Here is an 18,942-nt window from a genome sequence, read left to right on the forward strand (position 1 = left end):
TGTTTGGTTATCCCTCATCTGCCTGTCCATATACACTGTAATACCTCTCATTACGACCCATGGATCAGCTTTGAATGCTCTCAATTTTTTAATTTCCAAATTTGCCATGTTTTCTAATAGCAAAATTGGTTTAGTCCTAATCTGTAACATCAAACAGTCAACATGTCAGACACCAGTCTGGTAATTGTTCTTTAGTGTACAGGTCCAGGGTGTGAGGTTTTCATTTGGGTTTGGGTTTTTTCTTTTAGTAATTTGATTGTGGCCCACAGTTGTTGGGTTTTTTTTCCAAGGTCCCTAAGCAAGATGATTCCTTTCAAAATGTAGTCAACAATAATTACTGAATTTTCTAAATTACTTCATCTGTATAGAAAATCAGCATTTTCCAAGAATTTCTGTGTGTCTTTTGATAACCTGAGTAAACTGAGAATATTTGCCTTGGAGTTAGCTATATGTTCCTGTGGCTTTAGGTAGAAAAAAAATTAATTATTTCTATTAGTTAATAAACGAATTAGAAAAAACAGCCTGTAAGAGAGCATTTCCTGAGTCCATCATAATCATTCAGACCATGTTTTTGTTTTGTTGGTAAACATTGCTCTTTAATTCAGAAAACAGTTTGTACTGTCCTGGGGAAGCCTGTCTCATTTGATAATGGGCTTTGAATCCAATGGATTATTGCAGGGATTTTATCTTGCAGTAATCTCCAGGGAGAAATGTACAAACAGCTGGGAGAGCAAGGAGGAGCTGCATTGTGCGGCAGGAGTTTGTGGAGCAGAATTTTGGGGTGCTGGAGGGGATCACAATACCAACATGAATCTATTCTGTTTTTCTCTGGTAAGTGTACACACATATGTTTTTATTTAGTGGGTTGCTGAGTTGATAAACTGAACTGGTGGGTGTGTTTGGATGAAAAAAAATCAAGGTGTTATATCTCAAACTGTGCAAGGTTGTGTAGCAACAGTGAGTCTTTCTAGCATAGACAAAAGAGTTTATGTATGAGAAATTGTACATGGCAAAATATGATTCAGTGAAAATAAGATTAAGCAAAAAGCATATACTGTGTACTATCTGTGACTATTACAAAAACATGCAGATTTAAACATGAGGCATTTGACCCGAGCACAGTAAAATGACTCATGTATATGTTATAATTACTAAATATATGTATGCTATAAATTGCTTTAAGCTCATTTTTTTGAGATAATAGTATCTGTTTTCCTTAAGTAGTGTAAGAGAACTGCTAAAACTTTGAAGCATTAGTTTTCTCTTAGCCAAGAATGAATATATAGTCATCAGGGCTAGCCCACTCATATGGCAATATTTACTCACAGGCAGAGGAACTGATTTAAGACCCTCTTCAGTGTTTTTTTCACTTTCTCTCCTTCCCCCTCACTCACTTCCCTTGCCCCAAGGCAACTGGTCAGAACGAACAGGTTTATCAGGATAGGAAATCCACTGAAACTCTTTCTGTTTTCAAAGCTTAACCATCTGCCAATGCCAATGCTCAGTATTAGTAACGGTAATTAGATGAGTGTATTTGCTGTATTTACACAGCACAGTAGATCTGTCAGCCCGTTTTTCATCTTTTGTCCAGATGTTTAGTATATCTTCCCCATATGTTTAGAAAGAACAATAAAAACCATTATTCAAACTGCACTGACACAAATTCAAATAAGGGAGCTGCTTTGTGTAAACTGTTGTTCCTGATTGCTAATGCTATCTTAGTGCAGAGTACTGGTGTTCTTGAGATCACAAGGATTAAAAGCTGCTTTGGAGTACTTAGAGTAAAATGCAGCGGTATTTTAGGATTCTGTGACAAGGGTCACTCACAAAAAAAAAAAAACCCCAAAAAAATCCCTGAGAATTCAACGACACTTTTGATCGTAGTTTCATGTCAATACATGTGTATTTCTTCTAAGTTAACTATAACTTTCTGGTACAATCGGTAACAGCTTGAAAATACTGATTTCTGAAATTCTTTGGGAAAGAACAGGTCTACCAGTATTTCATTGTTCCATCGGGGCAGCTTCTTGCTTTCCATGTATGTAGTTTGCTTTTCAAAAAGGTGTTGAGCCTTGTATCAGTTGAGAAATCAGCATTTGAACAAAACATGAGGTAGATTGTGTGGGTGGCAGTCGGTCAAGTTACAGTTTCTCTGTTAAGCCAGGTATGCAGCAGCTGGAGTTTCTGTGAGAGAGATAATGGCTGCAGTAATAATGGATGGTGCAGACAAGTGAAAGCTAGTGCCATGATAGTTTCTGTAATGAAATAATTAGTTCTGTTTAAAGATTGTTGCTAAGAAGATAACCTCTGTTCTTTACAAGCTTTCCGTGGGAGCCATTCTGTTGGCTTTGGTAATCTTTTGAGCACCTAGCAAAACACCTCACAAGTTATCAAGATCTAAAGATAATTCATAGGTCACTAAAGCATTTCATAAAATGCAGAGCCCTGTGCAGCCCTCTCTATGGATGTGACACAGTGCAGTTGCTTTCTGTAATCAGATTGTCTAGCTTGGAAATGAGCTAGTGATCCAAGTATGTACCCTAGGTACTTTCACTCTGTTGTCCTGTGACTGTGAAAAGGCTAGCAACAAAATGGTTGAAGTATCAATATAAGGATATTTTTCTCTTCAAGAGAGTCAATTCAGAAGTAATGCACAGCAATAAAATAATTAGGGTTTAAAGACAACTTTTAAAGACACTAGAGGAGCCAGTTCCTTTGTAGATGTGAATAGTCACTGATGAAATCGCTGCTGATTTACATCAACTGCACTTCTAGAGTAACTGCTAAACCTGAAACCAACGAAGAGTTTAGACTATTGGCAGACAGAATAAAAAAAGCTGCCCCAAAAAATAGTATTCTCATGGAAGTATGTTCCTCACGTAGACTGACTGACAAGATTTCAGGCTGTAATGAGTGTATGTTTGTGTGTACGTGTGTGTGTACATATATTTTCAAATTATGTTATTTTATAGTTCAGACAACAGTTTTCAACCCTATGGAGTATTGCAGTTGAAGTAAACTACAACTTGAGGGAATTACAAGGATATTCTCTTTAAAAACAGAGTAGAACCAGACTTCTGGCTGATCCAAAGTGGTGGCACACTGTGGTCGTTAAAGGAACATCAGTTTCTGCTGTCAGATTTGACTCTCTGTGGGTTTGCTTCCATACGTGTCCATAAAAGGCATATTTTTGGCATGACAGACACAATATTATGGGCCAGTCTAGCAAGTGGTGACATGGAGGCTGAAGATATGAGTCGCAAGATGGTTGTAAGGGCTTTGGAGTCTGGACTAGACTCTGCTTTTCCCAGGGAGGCAGACAGAGATTCCTGCAACCTGTTGCCGCCTGAGAGCCCTTTGATCTTCTCGTGTGAGTGCTCCAGCATGGGGTGTTTCCTCAGCAGCACTTTGTGTCCTGAGTTGACATCAGAATGGTTTGGCTTCTCAACTGAGATTAATTTTGCATCAGACGCATTTTTTTGCCTTGGTCTCAAGGGATTTGCAGGCAAATTAGATTTGCCTTCAAACCCTTGTGTCCCTTTTCCATTTACAAAATGATCAAAAGGATAAATGTCCCTTCTTTTGCAGACAAATTACATTAAAATTTCAACCTTAGACTCTGAATTTGCTGTGTCTTTTCCATCTTATGGTGCTTAGCATGTCAGACAATTAAATAAAAACAATACTGTTTGTATTATGGACAATATATGGAGAGGTACCCAGATCAAGCACAGCTTCTGTATGCATTGCAAGAAATTATGTTGCCAAACCATCTGTTTTGATACGCTGCCTAATAAATAGCAACATCCCACAAATCTGAGAAATAGATATTATTGAGCATGAAGTTCTTTAGTTAAGGTAGAATATTTTCCTTAGATTATTTTCCTGAATCAACTCTCCAGTATTGAGGGTTAGCAACAATTCACCTGGAACACTACCAGTTGATCCTGTCCTGAGTTATTCTCTTGTCTGGCAGGGTATATGAATCAACTCTCCAGTATTGAGGGTTAGCAACAACTCACCTGGAACACTACCAGTTGATCCTGTCCTGAGTTATTCTCTTGTCTGGCAGGGTATACTTTTGCTTGTCTTGTAGCATTTACTCCTGGAAGCAGAAGTGTCTCCTTAGATGGGGCCATCTTTGACCATGGTTGTACACTCAGCCCAAATAACAGACTTTTCACACATTTCTCTACAGAGACTCCCATTAAAAACGCACACACATCCAGGAACATGTCCAGGCATTGAGCCTCCTTGGCACACAAGCACCTGAGTCTGTTCTAGCAAACCCTCCAAACCAAGGCAACTGCATGCAACCTGCCTGTCAAGTACAGTTTTGATGGTGTTTTAACAACTGTGCCAAGGAGCTGTTTGGATGTCTGTTAGTTGACTTCAGACAAGTGTGGGCCAGGGACTGTTCTGGCAGGGGGCACTAGTGCAGATGATCACATTACAGTGCTCTGGTTCATTCTTCTTTATTTACTAAGATTGATGCAACCACATATATTTCTGTTGCAAAGAAAAACTGAATTTCAGTAAAGTTTCTGTAAGAAGGATGTGAGGGGCATGAAAGACTTCACACAAGGAAATACTTAAAGACTAGGTCCTACCTTCTTTGGCAGTGAGCAGTGGCATTAGTAATGGAACTAATGAAGACAGGGAACAATTTCAGACACTTAAGTGCCAGCATCTTGTATATCAGAGACCTGTGTAAGAAGGGCAGTAGGGAAAGGACACAGCACTCCTAATCATGGGGTCACTCAGATTAGTTATTCAAATTGACCACTGATCTTAGGGTTTAAGCCAAATAAGATCCCTTGCATTTGCCTATTTTTCTTCCATATGGTAGCTTGCTAAACACCACTTTTGCTAGTAAAACTTAAAGTACCAAGTGAAAGTCTAATCGCCTTAGTGACTTTCAGTCATTGAACTAGTTATATATTTTATTTTTAGAGCTCATTTAAAGATGTGCTGACAGTACAATGTAAAATGTATTACATCTAATGTTATAAACTGAAACAGCCTCTGGCACTAAAAACTAATGTTTCTATCATGCAAGATGCAGAGAAAATAAGTATTAATAAAAGCAGTGTAGTAGATAAATTATTAATTAGATGAAGCTTCCAAATGTTAAAGAAACCATAGAGTAAATAGAAAGATGCTAATGCTGCTATGGCTATTGGGAAGTGATGTTACTTAATCTGACCTAAAACCACATGTTTTAACAAAGAATGATTACCTGAATGTGGAAAGACCATCATCTAAAGTGTAGTGTGAGTAGAAAAGATCTAAGAGGTTGAGCTTTGTAGTACTTCCCATGTAATAATCTTCATATACTCCTTGTTTATTTTAGCTGGATTGCTATCATCCCATCATACACCAGAGTTCACATTTAAATGCTGAGCTGGAGAATGACCTGACTGCATTACTAAATGCTCCTCTCTCTGCCTTATGATCGATATAGTCTCTCATGCCATGATAATAATATGCAAAGAAAAGAGCTACAATTAGTTCCTTCTAGATCTGAACTAGGATCTTTTCTCTTCTGGTGCAAAGGGCTTCAAAAGGCTTTCTCATCCCATGTAGGAGAAAGGAAATGTACTAACTACTCCAGGATTTAGTTTTCTTCTGCTGTCTCTTATATTGCTCTGTGATGTTTAGTGTGCTCAGGACTACTAAAGAGTTGATGTGTGAAATGGAAAACTACTGAAATTGCCTTTTTTGGTATAAAAAGAAACCTAACAAAACAACAACAACAACAACAACAACAACAACAAAAAAGAAGCAAGAATAATTCATTTTCATTTAAATACTTTGGGTTGCCCTGAAGGAGTTATTTCCTTCAATATTTCCCTCCTTCAAGCGATATATATGCCTACAAAGTATAAAACCAGTCATCAAATAAAACTATTTCATAAAGTGAAGGTGTGCTTTTTCTTTGTTGGGTGCTCTGTTTCTCACTTTTTTGTGCTTTCTTGAGCACACTTCCTTTCTTGCACTCCCTTACTCACTTTTGACCGTCCTCTTCTGCACCTCTCATGTGCACTCACTCTTTCTTATGCCTGCTCTTACTTGAGCCTGCTCTCTCATGCACTCTTTCCTGTTCCCTCACTCTTTCCCACACCTTTGCCTTTTCTGGAGCCCACCTTTCTTGTGCCCTTGTGCTTGCTCTTTGTATTGCCCAGGCTCTCATTCCCATGTTCCCTTTTGGTGGCACTCTCTCTGGCATGTTTTCTTACATGCTGTTTCTTATGACCCTTCTCAGTCTTTCTCTTGCACTCTATCCCTCACTCTTCCTCTCCCTTTCTCACACACAATTTGCCTTTCTCATGCTTTAGCTCTTTCTCGCATACTTTGTTGCACATGCTTGCTCTCACGCGCTCATGCCTTTGTGCACCCATGCCCTTTCTCCTGCCCACTGTCTCTTGCACCTTCACACCCGCTCTTTCTCACATGTGCTTTATCTATCTCCCTTGCATGCCTGCCCTTTCTCTTTCACCGTCTATGCATTCTTTAACATGAATTTGCTTTTTCTCCTCCCCTTCTTGCACCTTTCTGATGCCTGTGTTTTCTCACACCTCTTTCCTGTTACTTTGCATACTTTCTTGTGACTGTTCTCACTCTATCACACCATCACTTTATTACACGTTTTCTTTTTCTCCTCCCATGCTTTTCCTTCCTGCGCACTCCTATTCACATGCTGTCTTTCCCCTTCTCTTCCTCTTTTTCTCTCCCGCTTCCCCCCTACCTTCCCTCTGCCCTCCTTCTTTGCCTTCTTCCATCTGTCTTTCAACCATCCTTTCTCTCATGCACATGCTCACTCCTTCTCACATGCTGGTGCACCTGTTCCATGACTTGTGCCCTTGCTGTCTTCACAACTTCATGCCCTTTCTTGTGACCCTGTGCTCTTTCTGACATACCTCTGGTTGGATTCTTGCATGAGCTTTTCTTGGTGCTCTCTCACTTCTCTTGTACCAACTCTGTATTTTCCCCACACCCTGTCTCTCTCCCCTCTTCCGGAATGCTTTCTTAAAAGTTCTGTCTCCTCCCTTTGCTCTTTCTCTATCTAGTTCTTCCTTGCTGTTGCTCTCACTGTCTCTCATTCTCACATGCACTCTCATGTGCTTACTCTTTCTCAGTTACTCTTTCTTGCACCCTTACTCCCTTTCTTATGCCCTTTCTCATGTCCCCACCCCATTTCTTACAACCTTGTTCCCTTTTTTGTGACTTACTCATGCCCTTGCACGCAATTTTTCATGTCACCTCTCTCTTCATGCAATCTCTTTTCCAGTACTCTCTCTTTAATCGTATGAGCTCTCATCTTTTCTTGAACAGGTGCTTTCTCACCCTTTAGATATCTCTGTCTCTGCATACACCCCACACACACCCCCACTCTCACATCCTTGAGCACACTCTTTTTCTTACATCTTCACAATTTTTCTTGCAGCCTCACACCCTTTCTCATAACACTGCCTTTTCATGCAACCTCATATCCTTTCTCACAAGCTCGCACCCTAACAACCTGACATCCTTTCTTGCAACCTAACATTCAGTCTTTCTCACAACTTCATGCTTGCTTTCTCAGGTACACATTATTTCTTGCATTGTTCCTTTTTTTTCACCTCTCATGCATGCTTTCACTCTCTCTTCCTTGGTCACCCACCCCCTCCTTCCTTTTCTTACTTGCTAACACCCTCACTCTCTTCCTTGTGTGTTCCCTTTCCTCTATACACTCATGCTTTCTTGTGCACTCCCTTTCTCAAGTGCTCTCACCTTCTCATTCTCTTGCTTTCTCATGTGCTTACTCTCTTTTCTGCACTTGCATTTTCTCACATATTCATAAATATTGCACACTTTTCCCTGTTTTCTTTTGTATCCACCCTTTTCCCTACTTTCATGCTCAGTCTATTCTCTCTCTCTCTCCATTTCTTCCTCCTGTTTTATCCCTTTTCCCTCTTTCTCTGTGTTACTCCTCTCTCTCCTTTTCCCTTTTCCTGTCATGTGCATTCTTTCTTGTGCATGCTCGTTTTTTGTCATGCATGCTTATTCTCATGCCCTCATGCCCTTTCTCTTGATTGTGCACTATTTTGGAGAATCAAAGAATAATTTAGGTTGGAAAAGACCCTCAAAATTATTGAATACAACTGTAAACCTAACACTGCCAAGTCCACCATTAAACCATGTCTCTAGATGCCACGTCTACGTATCTTCCAAACACCTCCAGGGTTGGTGATTCCACCACCTCCCTGGGCAGCCTGTTCCAATGCTTGATAGCCCTTTTGGTGAAGATTTTTTCCCCTAATATCCAATCTAAACCTCTGCTGGTAACTTGAGGCAGTTTCCTGTCATCCTGTTGCTAGTGTTCTGGGAGAAGAGACCGACCCCCACCTGCCTACAGCCTCCTTTCAGGTAGTTGTAGAGAGCAAAAAGGTCCCCAGGAGCCTCCTCCTCTCCAGACAAAACAACCTCAGTTCCCTCAGCTGCTCCTCGTAAGACTTGATCTCTAGACCCTTCATGAGCTTTGTTACTCTCTGGACATGCTCCAGCACCTCAATGTCTTTCTTGTAGTGAGGGGCCTAAAACGGAACCCAGCATTCAAGGTGCAGCCTCTCAGTGATGAGTACAGGGGTCGTTGCTGTTTAACCCCAGCTGGCAGCTAAACACCACCCAGCCACCCTCTCACTTCCCCACCCCAGTGGGATGAGGGAGAGAATCACAAGAGTAAAAGTGTGAAAACTTGTGGGTTGAGCTAAAGGCAGATTAATAAGTAAAGGAAAAGCCACACACACAAGCACGGCAAAACAAGGTATTCATTCTCCACTTCCCATGGGCAGGCAGGTGTTCAGCCATCTCCAGGAAAGCAGGGCTCCGTCACACACAGCAGTTACAAGCAACTCTGAACGCGCCCCTCTGCCCTCCTCCTCACAGCCTTATATGCTGAGCATGACATCATGCGGTGTGGAATATCCATTGGGTCAGCTGGGGTCAGCTGTCCCAGCTGTGTCCCGTCCCAAGTCCTTGTGCACCTCAAGCCTACTTGTTGGTGGGGTGGGGTGAAGAGCCTCTGTGTAAGCACTACTCAGGAATAACAAAAACTTTTCTGTATTATCGACACTGTTTTCACCACAAATCCAAAGCATAGCCCATACTAGCTATGAAGGAAATTAACTCTACCCCAGCCAAAACCAGCACAGGGGCTGTGTGTCCTGCTGGCCACTACTAGTGCTGATACAAGCCGTTGTGCCATTTCTCACCAAACTGAGGTTTGCTCTTTCTTACTCACACCTCACACTAGCTTTCTCACATGCACTTTCTCTCTTGTGCCACCTCTTTCCCTGTTTCTTGCTCCCCCACCCCCCACCCCTTCTTGCATGGTCTCTCACTCTATCCCTTTCTCCCTCTCTCCCTCTTTATCTTTCTTCTGGGTGCATCCTTGCTTTTTCTTGCAAGTGATCATATTCTTTTTTGTGGCCACGCTCTTTCTCACATCCATGCTCTTCCTCACACCTTATCTTGCACCTTCATGCCCTTCCTTGCAACCCCACTCTCTTTCTCGTGCCCTTGCACTCACTCTTTTTATGTGCATGTTCTCTCTCCTTTTCGCAGTCTCCCGGCTTCTTGCACACACTCCCTCTTTCTTGAGTTCTCTCTTTCTCCATCTCACTCCTTCTTTCTCTTCCCCCCCTTTCTCTTTAATTTGCTATATCCTTGTCTCCTCCTCTCTATACTCCTCTTTTTTCGTCTCTTTCTGTTCCATGAGTTGTCCCTCTCTCTAACTCGCTATCGCTTTCTCACATGCACACATGCACTTTCTCATGTGCACTGGCTCTTTATCACACATCATGCTTTTCCTTGCTTGCTTGCTGTCTTATTCCGGGCTCTTTCTTGCACCAAGGCACCCCTTTTCATTCTCTTATACCCTTTCTCATGGCCATGCCCCCATTCCTGTAATGTTACTCTCTTTCTCATGAACTTGCACCCTTTCTTGCAAAATTGCTCTTGCTTTCTTTTGCGTTTGTGCTTGTTTTCTTTCTCACACCACTTATTTCCTAAACACTGTGTCTTGCTAGTGCACTCTGTCTCCCTCACAATCCCTGCCTCTCACATTCATACGCCCTCATTTTCTGCCGTGCTCCCCTCCTCTTTCTGTCTCTTACACCTTCTCTCCCTCTTCACCCTCTTCTCACTTCATCCTTCTCTTTCTTTCCCTCTCTTCATATTATTTTCTCCCTTGTTGTTTCCCGCTTTGTCTCCCCATCTCTAGCACTAGCACGCTTTAATGTAGTCATTCTTTAAGTCCATTTCTTGAGCCCCCCTTTTATTTTTTTTATTTTTTTTTCTTCCCCGTTCTAGCAAGCTTGCTCTTCCTTGCATGCTTGCTCTCCCTTATTTCTTGCGTGCTGGCTCTTTCTCCTGTGCTATCACACCCATCCTTTCTCATGCCTACTCTTTCTCATGCAAGCTCTAGCTCTCTCTTTCTTTAGAGCTTTCATTCTTGGAGTGTCTCTCTCTCTTTCATGCACTTGCTCAGTCTCTCAGCTGATAATGCTGCTTCCTGTGCTTGCTCCCTTTCTCTCAATCTGTTCTTTTTTTTTCACATCCTTACTCCTTTTCTGACAAGCCCCATTCTCATGACCTTATCCCCTTTCTTGTGACCTCACACCCTTTCTCTCAACCTTATCCTTGTTCTTATGCTCTCACACTCATTTTCTCATGCATGCCTTCTCTCCTGCTATACTCTCTCTCTTGTTTTCTGGTGGAGCCTTTCAATCTCTTTTTGAGCTTTATCTCCCCACCCTGTTCTCCCTCTCCCTCTTTCTTCCTCTTCCCTTTTGTTCTTCCTCATTCTTGACTCTCTTTCAGATGCTATCTCTTTCTTGACATCTTTCTCACACACTCAAACTCTTTCTTGCACACTTGTTCTTTCTCACATGTTAAGTCTTTTTCCTGTGCCCTCGTAGCCACATCTTACTGTGCCTGCTCTTTCTTACACATGGTCTTGCTCTTTCACACACTTGCTCTTCTTCTCATCATCTCACTTTCTTTGTTGCACCCCATGCCCTTTCTCATGCCCTTGTTCCTTTTCTTGAGACTTCATGGTCATTCATTCTCGTGCCCTCATACTTACTTTCTTGCACTTTTTCTCCCTCTTTCTCGAGAGCTCTTTATCACAAGCATTCACTTTCTACCTTGCATACATGTTTCTCACATGCATGCTCTTTCTCACAAGTTATCTTGTTCTTTCTCATGCTCACTCCCTTTCTCATACCCAATCTGTCTTGTGGCCTTGCACTCTCTTGCACCTTCCCCCCCATTCTCATGACCCCATCCCTTTTCTCACATCACTGTTTCTCGTTCCCACATGCTCACTTTCTTACACACACTTTCTTTTTCTTGTGTAATCTCTTTCACGTACCATCTCTTTCTCACATATACTCTCTGCACCTCTCATGTCATCTCTCTCCCCCTTTCTAAACGGTCTCATGATCTCTCCCACTCTTCCCCTTGCTCTCATTCTTACCCTCCCTCTCTTGTTCTTCCATTCTCGGATTCCCCTGTTTTTCTCTCATGGGCACTCTCTCACTCACATTTACTTTGCTGGGCCTGCTCTTTTTCTCTGACCATCACATCTTTTCTTCTAGCAGTTTTTCCTTTCTGACACAATCATGCCTTTCTTGTGACCTCACACCCTTTCTTGCACCCTCGCACACCATTTTTCTCATGCCCTCATGCTTGCTTCCTTGTGTCTGCTTTTTCTTTTGCATGCCATCTTTTCCCAGCACACTTTCTCTCACATTCTCTCTCTTCCTCCCTTTTTCTTGACTCTTGTCATTCTCTCACATATGCACTTTCTTGCACCCTTGCTTACACACGCTTGCACTATTTTGCACACTTCCTTTCTCAACCACTTTCCCTTTCTCATGCCCTTGCCTTTCTCACACTGTTGTTCCCTGTATGCTTGTTTTCTTGTACTGTCATGCTTTCTGGCCCTCAAGCCTACCCTTCCTTGCTCACACCCTTTCCTGTGCCCTCACGCTTGCTCCTTCTCACATGAGTAGTCTGTTTTGTGAGTGTTCCCTCTCATGTGTGCTTGCTCTCGTTTTCAGTGGTATCTGCTTTTTCATTCTCTCTCATGTACTTTCTCATATGCTCACCTTTTCTTGCATGCAGGCATACTTTCTCATGCACTCTCCTTTTCTTATGCTCCTGATTTTTCTCACACTCTCACATTCTTGTGCCCTCACACCCCTTCTCACAACCTTGTGCTTGATCCTTTTCACACCCTCATCCTTGCTTTTTCACTCCATCTTTCTGCCCCCTTCTCCTGCGCCCCCCTCGCCTGTGCTGTCTCCCTCTTTATTTGTTGCACATTCCCTTTCTGGAGTGCTCTCCTTTCTCGTGGCCTTGCTTCTTTTGTGCCCCCTCTCTTTCTCGCACCCTCATTCTTCCTTGCACATGCTTACCTTTTCTCATGCCACCACACTCTCACATGCTTATGTGCTTTATCCCACCCTTGTGCTCTATCTCACCCTCATGCCTTCCTCTCTTGTGCCCACCCCTTCCCATGCCCTCACACTCACGGTTTCTCACATGGGGGTATCTTTCTCATGCACTCTTTCTCTCCCCTCTTCTTTAGCACTCTTTCTCACATGTTCTTTCTCTCTCTCTCGGTCTTGCCTTCCCTCTTTCTCTCTCACCCTTTCTTGTTTTATTTAGCTTTTGCTCTTTCTTGCTTTCTTGCTCCTTGTCTCTCACCCTCTCTCTTTCCCTCTCTTTCTGTCCTGCTCACACTCTTTTATAATTCATGCTGACATTCCCTTGCATATTTGCTCTTTCTGGGTATCGGTACACTCTTTCTCATGTCCACTCCTTTTCTCATGCCCTAGTTCTCTTTCTCATGCCTGGTCTCTTTGTTGCACCTTCACTTTCTCTTTCACAACTTTGCACTCCTGGCAACCTTGTGGCCTTTCCTGCAACCATGCACTTGGTCTTTCCCATGCCCTCATGCTTACTTTCTTCTTCATGCCTTCTCTTTCTCACACCTTCCCACACATTCTCCTTCTTATGCCTTATTTCCCTCTTCCTAGTGTGGTCTTTCTCACATACTCCTGCACACATGTACTCATTCTTTCTCATGCCTTTGACCTCTTGCTCACTTTCTTGTCTGTGCTCACACTCTTTCTGTGCATTCTCTTTCTTGAGTGCCCTCCCTTTCTCACACCCTCACTCTTTCTGTGCCCTTGCTCTTTTTGGTGCCCTCACTCTTTCTCATTCCCTGGTTCTTCCTCACATGCACTTGCTATTTCCCATGCACTTCTTCCCCATCTCACACACTCACATGCTTCCTTATGCACTCACACCCTTTCCTATGCCCTTATGCTCACTCTTCCTCAGGCAAGCTTTCTCTTTCTTACTTAGTATCTTTTTCATGCTCTCTTTCTTGCCCTTTCTCACTCTCACTTGCTTTCACACAGTCTCTCTCTCTTCCTTCCTATCTTGTCTTTCTTTCTCTTCTTCACCCACTCTTCTGTGCGCTTATTCTTCCTTGTGCACTCAGGTTTTCTTGTGTTCTTTCTCGTGTGCCCTCATGCCTTCTCATGTGCTCCACTTCCTTCATGCATTCTCTTTCCCATGCCCTCATTACTATTCACATGCTTCCTATTCCTCATGTCCTCCCTCTCTTTCACATGCACTTGCTCTTTTTCTGCATACTTGCTTTTCTTACACACCTGTCCTTTCTCACTCCCTTGAACTCCACCTTTTTCACATGAACTTTCTTTCTTGTATGACCTTTCTCACCCTCTCCCTCTTTACCTTCCCGAGCACCCATTCTCACATGCTCACCCATATGCTTTCTTGTTGCTTCTCTCCTCTTCTCTCTCCTTATCTCTTTTCCCTCTCTTACTCTTGCTCTTCCCTCCCCCCTTATCTCCTTTTACATATTTTTATTGATCTCTTTCTGTTTTCTTTTTCTCTTTTCTTACTCTCCCCCTTCTCCCTCCTTTCATTCTTCCTCACCCTCTCTTTTCCCTCTTTCTCTTTCTCATGCCCTCTCTTTAACATGAGCTCTCTTTTATGCTTCCATCTCTTAATTAAATACTCTCTTCACCAAAGTCCTCTACTATTCCCAATCTGGGGAGAAATATATGGTTACATTTTACATTGTGGAATCACAGAAGTATGTAATAAGGTTTTATACTCATCATTTTTGTCTAGAAATGCTCAATCAACAACTTCAGACTGGGAGCCTGAACCATCATTGCTACATGGCAACATAGTTACAGTAAGAAAAAACACCGTTCTTATGAATAGACAGGCGCAGTTGTCTGTTAGGAGCACAAGCCATGTGTAGTGTGCTTCATAAGCCATGCACCACTTTCCCAGGAAGCATTAACTCATTAGTTCCTAGAATAAACACCAGTATATAACATGAGCATTTTCAGGAGGTTCGGTTTGTAATATTTCTCCCACAATATTTATCTTGGCTTATGAAGACTCTAGTAGACTGAAGCAAATAAAGGTCCATACGTAAACACTGTGGCTGAAAAAATTAGTCATGGCTTTGAGCTGCTGTTTCAATAATATTGCCTGTAAATCTTTACGTATTAACAATATAACTTCAAATATACATCTGTGTTTATGTTCTCTACTAGAGGAACAAATGCTTTTAAATAATAATATACCATGTTAATTTCAATGGTGTTGCTAAGCTGTATGTCACACTGCTATAAATTTGATTTATTCCTTAATTAATGCAGTTAAAATCAGTAATCAAAATTCATTGGGAAAATGTTCGGTGCAGATCAAAGTGGCAACAGCTAAACTCTAGGATCATTAGATAGAGCATGTTTAGTTTTGCCATCTGCTTTCATTTAACTCCTGAATTATGGAATGGTGGTATGTATATGTAATCCTGGCTCTTGGAACAGTGGGATAAATGTGAAAATCTTAGTTTCTGTTAAAATGTTTATATTCTTGGTGGTTGGAGAAAAAGAACCCTCTTACATGTGCATTATAACATGAGTTAAAAAATTTGAATACAAATGGAATTTATTTTTAATTCTAGCCATTCTCATAATTTTGAGAGCCTAAATCATGGCTCAAATTCTGGGAGCTGGCAGAATTGTTTCTGTTTATTTCCAGAGAATAGGGTTACTTTTCTGCATCAAATTAACATTTTTCTCATAAAGAAGTACTAACTATAAAACATTTTTATAGTTTATATAGAAATTTTAATTGTTTATAGTTTTCATAGTTTTTACAGGAATTTTCACATAGTGTTCAGGTGGAGATATACATGTGATTTTACTCCTTCTGAGAAGATAACGTTCATTTTTCCTGTACCCTCAGCTTTACCCCTGCCAAGCTATGGAATCAAAGCCACGATACTGTGAACTCTAGCATTTGAGTACTTACTATAATCCGTTTCTATATGCTTTTTAAAGAAAGAAGTCAATAAATTATTTCAAAAGACAGGGGAGCAAAATCACTCTCTATTTCGTAAATCACAACTACTTGCTTTTTTAATTGCTATTATTTTAATGTGTTTACAAGTGTTCATCTTTCAAAAGCTGTTTAAATATGTTTTAGGAGGGCTCAATGGACAGCTTGTATGAGCCTGTCCCAGAACATCAAGAACCCAAGGATACAACTCCTATTGACATCCGGGCTAGCACTCCAGTGAGCGTGCACGTAAACTGTGGACCACCTGATAGGTCTATGTCTTTGGTAAGTAAAAGTTAATTGCAAAGTTGCATCATATTTTGAAGGCACATGTGTGTTCAGCTGGTTTAACTGCCAGTTTGAACTGTTTAGGCTTTTTAAAGCCACTGTTCAAATCTCATCTCTGTAGCAAATGACCTGATTTCTGTCCAGTCCTAACAGGCACCCTTGAAAAACAGGTCATGAGTTCCTATACAGCTAGTAGCAAAGTGAGGTTAGTGCAGCCCCACTGTACAAGGGAATTTCTCTTTGCAAGTCATAGCATATGAAAATGTTAGGAACAGATATTAGTTGAGTTTGTCTCTACAGGATATACTGTTGGTGTCTCTGGTTGTTCCTTTCATTAATAATAATTAAAAAAAAAAGCATTTCTAGTATGAGTTTTATGAATTTTGTAACTCATGGCTTCTGGAATAACCTTTACATTTTACAAGACCTCATTAGGCAAACATGAAGGAGATTGTCTTCTGGGTTTTTTTTCTTCCTAAATAATATTTCCCTACTTAATCCTTTATTATTGGTATGTTATTGGTATAATATATCATTGAGGCTTTGACAATACTTTAACATAGTATATTAAATTTCATAATCTTTTTCATTTCATAATCTCTGTTCTCTACTTTACTATGCTCCTTCATTTATAATTACTATCTCTATCTATAGCAACATATGATGCAGCCTGGTGAAGGATTAAAAAGAAAACAGGAGGTTCATTATTCAAAGAAGAAAGACTGTCCTCCCTTCAGAAATTATGCCAAGCTTTACCCGTGTGCGCTCCAGGTTAGGTGCTGTGTGCCTATGAGACTGCTGGACCTATGGTGTTGCAGTATCACAAAGCAGGTTTGCACACAGGACTTGTGTGAGGAAAGTGCAAGAGCTGGTGGGATAGGAGAATGGCTGGGGAATTGTGGCATGCACTTGTTGAATTCCTAAAGGAATGGAAATAGCCTGTTTTTCTCAGGCCCTTCTGCTGCAACCAACTCTGTGCATGCCCCTCTCTTCCAGATAATCACCTCGGTGCTTTATATAGTGGTCCTGGTTTTGAGAGCATAACAGGGCAGAGATCTCAAGATGATTCGTCATAGCATCAGCACAGATCTATAAGCCTGGGCTCTGAAATATGCCTACATTAACATTTTACTGCAGTAGGTAGGAGATGCTCTCCTGTGTGACAGGTTTCTCCCCGTTATCAGGTTGTGACCTTGTTACTGTAAGAATGAGCCACCTCTACACTGTTCCAACTAAGTGTGTTTAATCATGGCTGTGAAATATCACTTGTAACCTGATCCTAGCAAGCCTGTAGTATTTCAGTTGTGTGAAGCTCTAGCTATTTGGCTAGGGCTGTGTTACACAACTCTATTGAAACATGCCGTTCTACTAACAAAGGTGGACATTATAGTTCAGCTCCTACAACTATTCAATCTTTTCCCCTTTGCTGTGACTACAAACCAACTCTGTAGTTAATGAGAACGACACTAATATTTCCCTGTCCAATGGGTGTTCATCTAATAGGAACAGTATTTAGAAGTAAAATTAAAATTGAAATCAGATTTGGTTTTTGGTTTGTACCCAGTGTGTGACATGTGATGTCCTAATATACTTTGAAATAGTTAACTACTAGAAATTATCCTTTATCTTATCAAGATATGGTAAAGACATATGCTATGATTTTCATGATGTGTAAGACTAAGAATTAAAACTGCAGTGATATTTTAGGTCAGGCTTTTTGTTTCTTGCTTGTTCTTGTTTTGTTCGGTTTTCTCATTTGACAGCATTACTTTAGGCTCTTCGTTTTATTAGTATAGAGTTAGGTTTCATAATTTTTTTTGCTAAATAAAAGTAATCAACCAATCCAATACAGAACTTCATTTTCATTGAGCCAACATAGAGAAGCAGATCTGCTACTACTGTTGGACCGGAAAATCCTCTGTGTTAATCTAAACAAATTGTAGCAAAATAGTTTTCACATTGCTCAGTGCTGTTTTCATGGTATGGCAATGCATAGTCCGTGAAGACACATATACAGCAGTGAATAGAATAATCCAGCACTTTGGTTTCTGCTACCTCTTATCATACATTTCTGTTTTCCTGAAGGGGATATTTTAGCGATGGCACATTTATTCATCACTAAGTTTAAATTTCACCATCAATAAAAGCAATGTTAAATGGGTAAGCAAACTGTTAGCTCACTAGCTATTAACAAGAAGCTTCCTAAGACTGGTGGTGGGTTTTATTTTGTTCTGTTTTGAGAGAATATTCAGCTGAGCATTTAACTAAAAATAACGGCTGGATGCTGTGTCACTGTGCTGGCTGTAGAATCAACATGATTATTTATAAAATACGCTCTAGAAATGGAAAACAAGATTAGTGATGACATGTCGGCAGTAAGACCTATGGAAAAATATCGCTAAGGCCAAAGGACTATGTGTAATCTTATCTGCTATTTCTAGCATGTGAGTTATTAGACCTACACCTTGGATGAAGCTGTTAAGCTTATTAACTGAGCCCATTTGTACTTCTCTCCCATTTTTAATTCCGTCACTTGGTTCCAGGCTGCAGGGTGGCCCCCACAGCATGATAAATTCAGAACATTATTGGCTCCCTCAGGCCCTGATTTAGCCATCTGTCATTATTCAGTAATGCACATACTTAAGTGCACCGCTAAGTAGGTATGGGCTCCAGTGTATGTTTAAGTGGTTGGCTGAACCACGGCCATGCAGATTCCACAGAGCTGCTAAATCCCCTGAGGGTGGAGCAGCCTGGTACTGCACATTTCCTCCTTAGAAGGCTTTGCCGCCTTCCTTTTTTTCTATACATCTTCAGAAATCAATAGGGCAGGTGTTCGAGGTCTGCTCCCCTCAGCTTAAAAAGGGGAGGCTAGGGCTAGAGGAGGTTTATCCTTCTACTGCAGCAAGGTAGTTATTTTCTTGCAGTTGTCTTGTTTGTTGTGACTTGTCCGAATCATAGCTAGGCTGTGACATTCTGCTGGAGATGTGGGATATACACGGTACGGTGGTCACTGAAGCTGTGCATGACATAATTCAGTGAACATACAATTTGGGCACCTTTTTGAACCATGATTATTTTTAGCCCTGGCCAAGTATCTGCCCAAATGGCACAGCCTGGAGGAAGAATAATCTTTCTCTCACGTACACTGTTCTTCTCCCTCACATAACTTAGAAGACCTGTTTAGTATATGAAATGTTTTGCCTGGAATGT

At 41.2% G+C, this 18,942-nt stretch overlaps 1 protein-coding gene across 4 annotated transcripts in view; it reads left to right on the top strand.

Moving 5' to 3' along the window:
* Positions 1 to 694: 694 nt before the first annotated feature.
* Positions 695 to 18,942, top strand: part of SAMSN1 (SAM domain, SH3 domain and nuclear localization signals 1) — a 98,503-nt gene continuing 80,255 nt past the window's right edge. For 3 of the 4 annotated variants that reach the window (XM_056327728.1, XM_056327729.1, XM_056327731.1), the window contains exons 1-2: positions 695 to 831; positions 15,592 to 15,729. In XM_056327728.1, the coding sequence (XP_056183703.1) occupies positions 808 to 831; positions 15,592 to 15,729 (162 nt within the window). In that variant the 5' untranslated portion in view covers positions 695 to 807. Of the gene's footprint in view, positions 832 to 14,240; positions 14,285 to 15,591; positions 15,730 to 18,942 lie in introns of those variants that run through there. The other variant, XM_056327730.1, reaches the window with a different exon arrangement.

This window comes from Falco biarmicus, chromosome 2 (genome assembly GCF_023638135.1).
Source record: "Falco biarmicus isolate bFalBia1 chromosome 2, bFalBia1.pri, whole genome shotgun sequence".
NCBI lineage: Eukaryota > Metazoa > Chordata > Aves > Falconiformes > Falconidae > Falco > Falco biarmicus.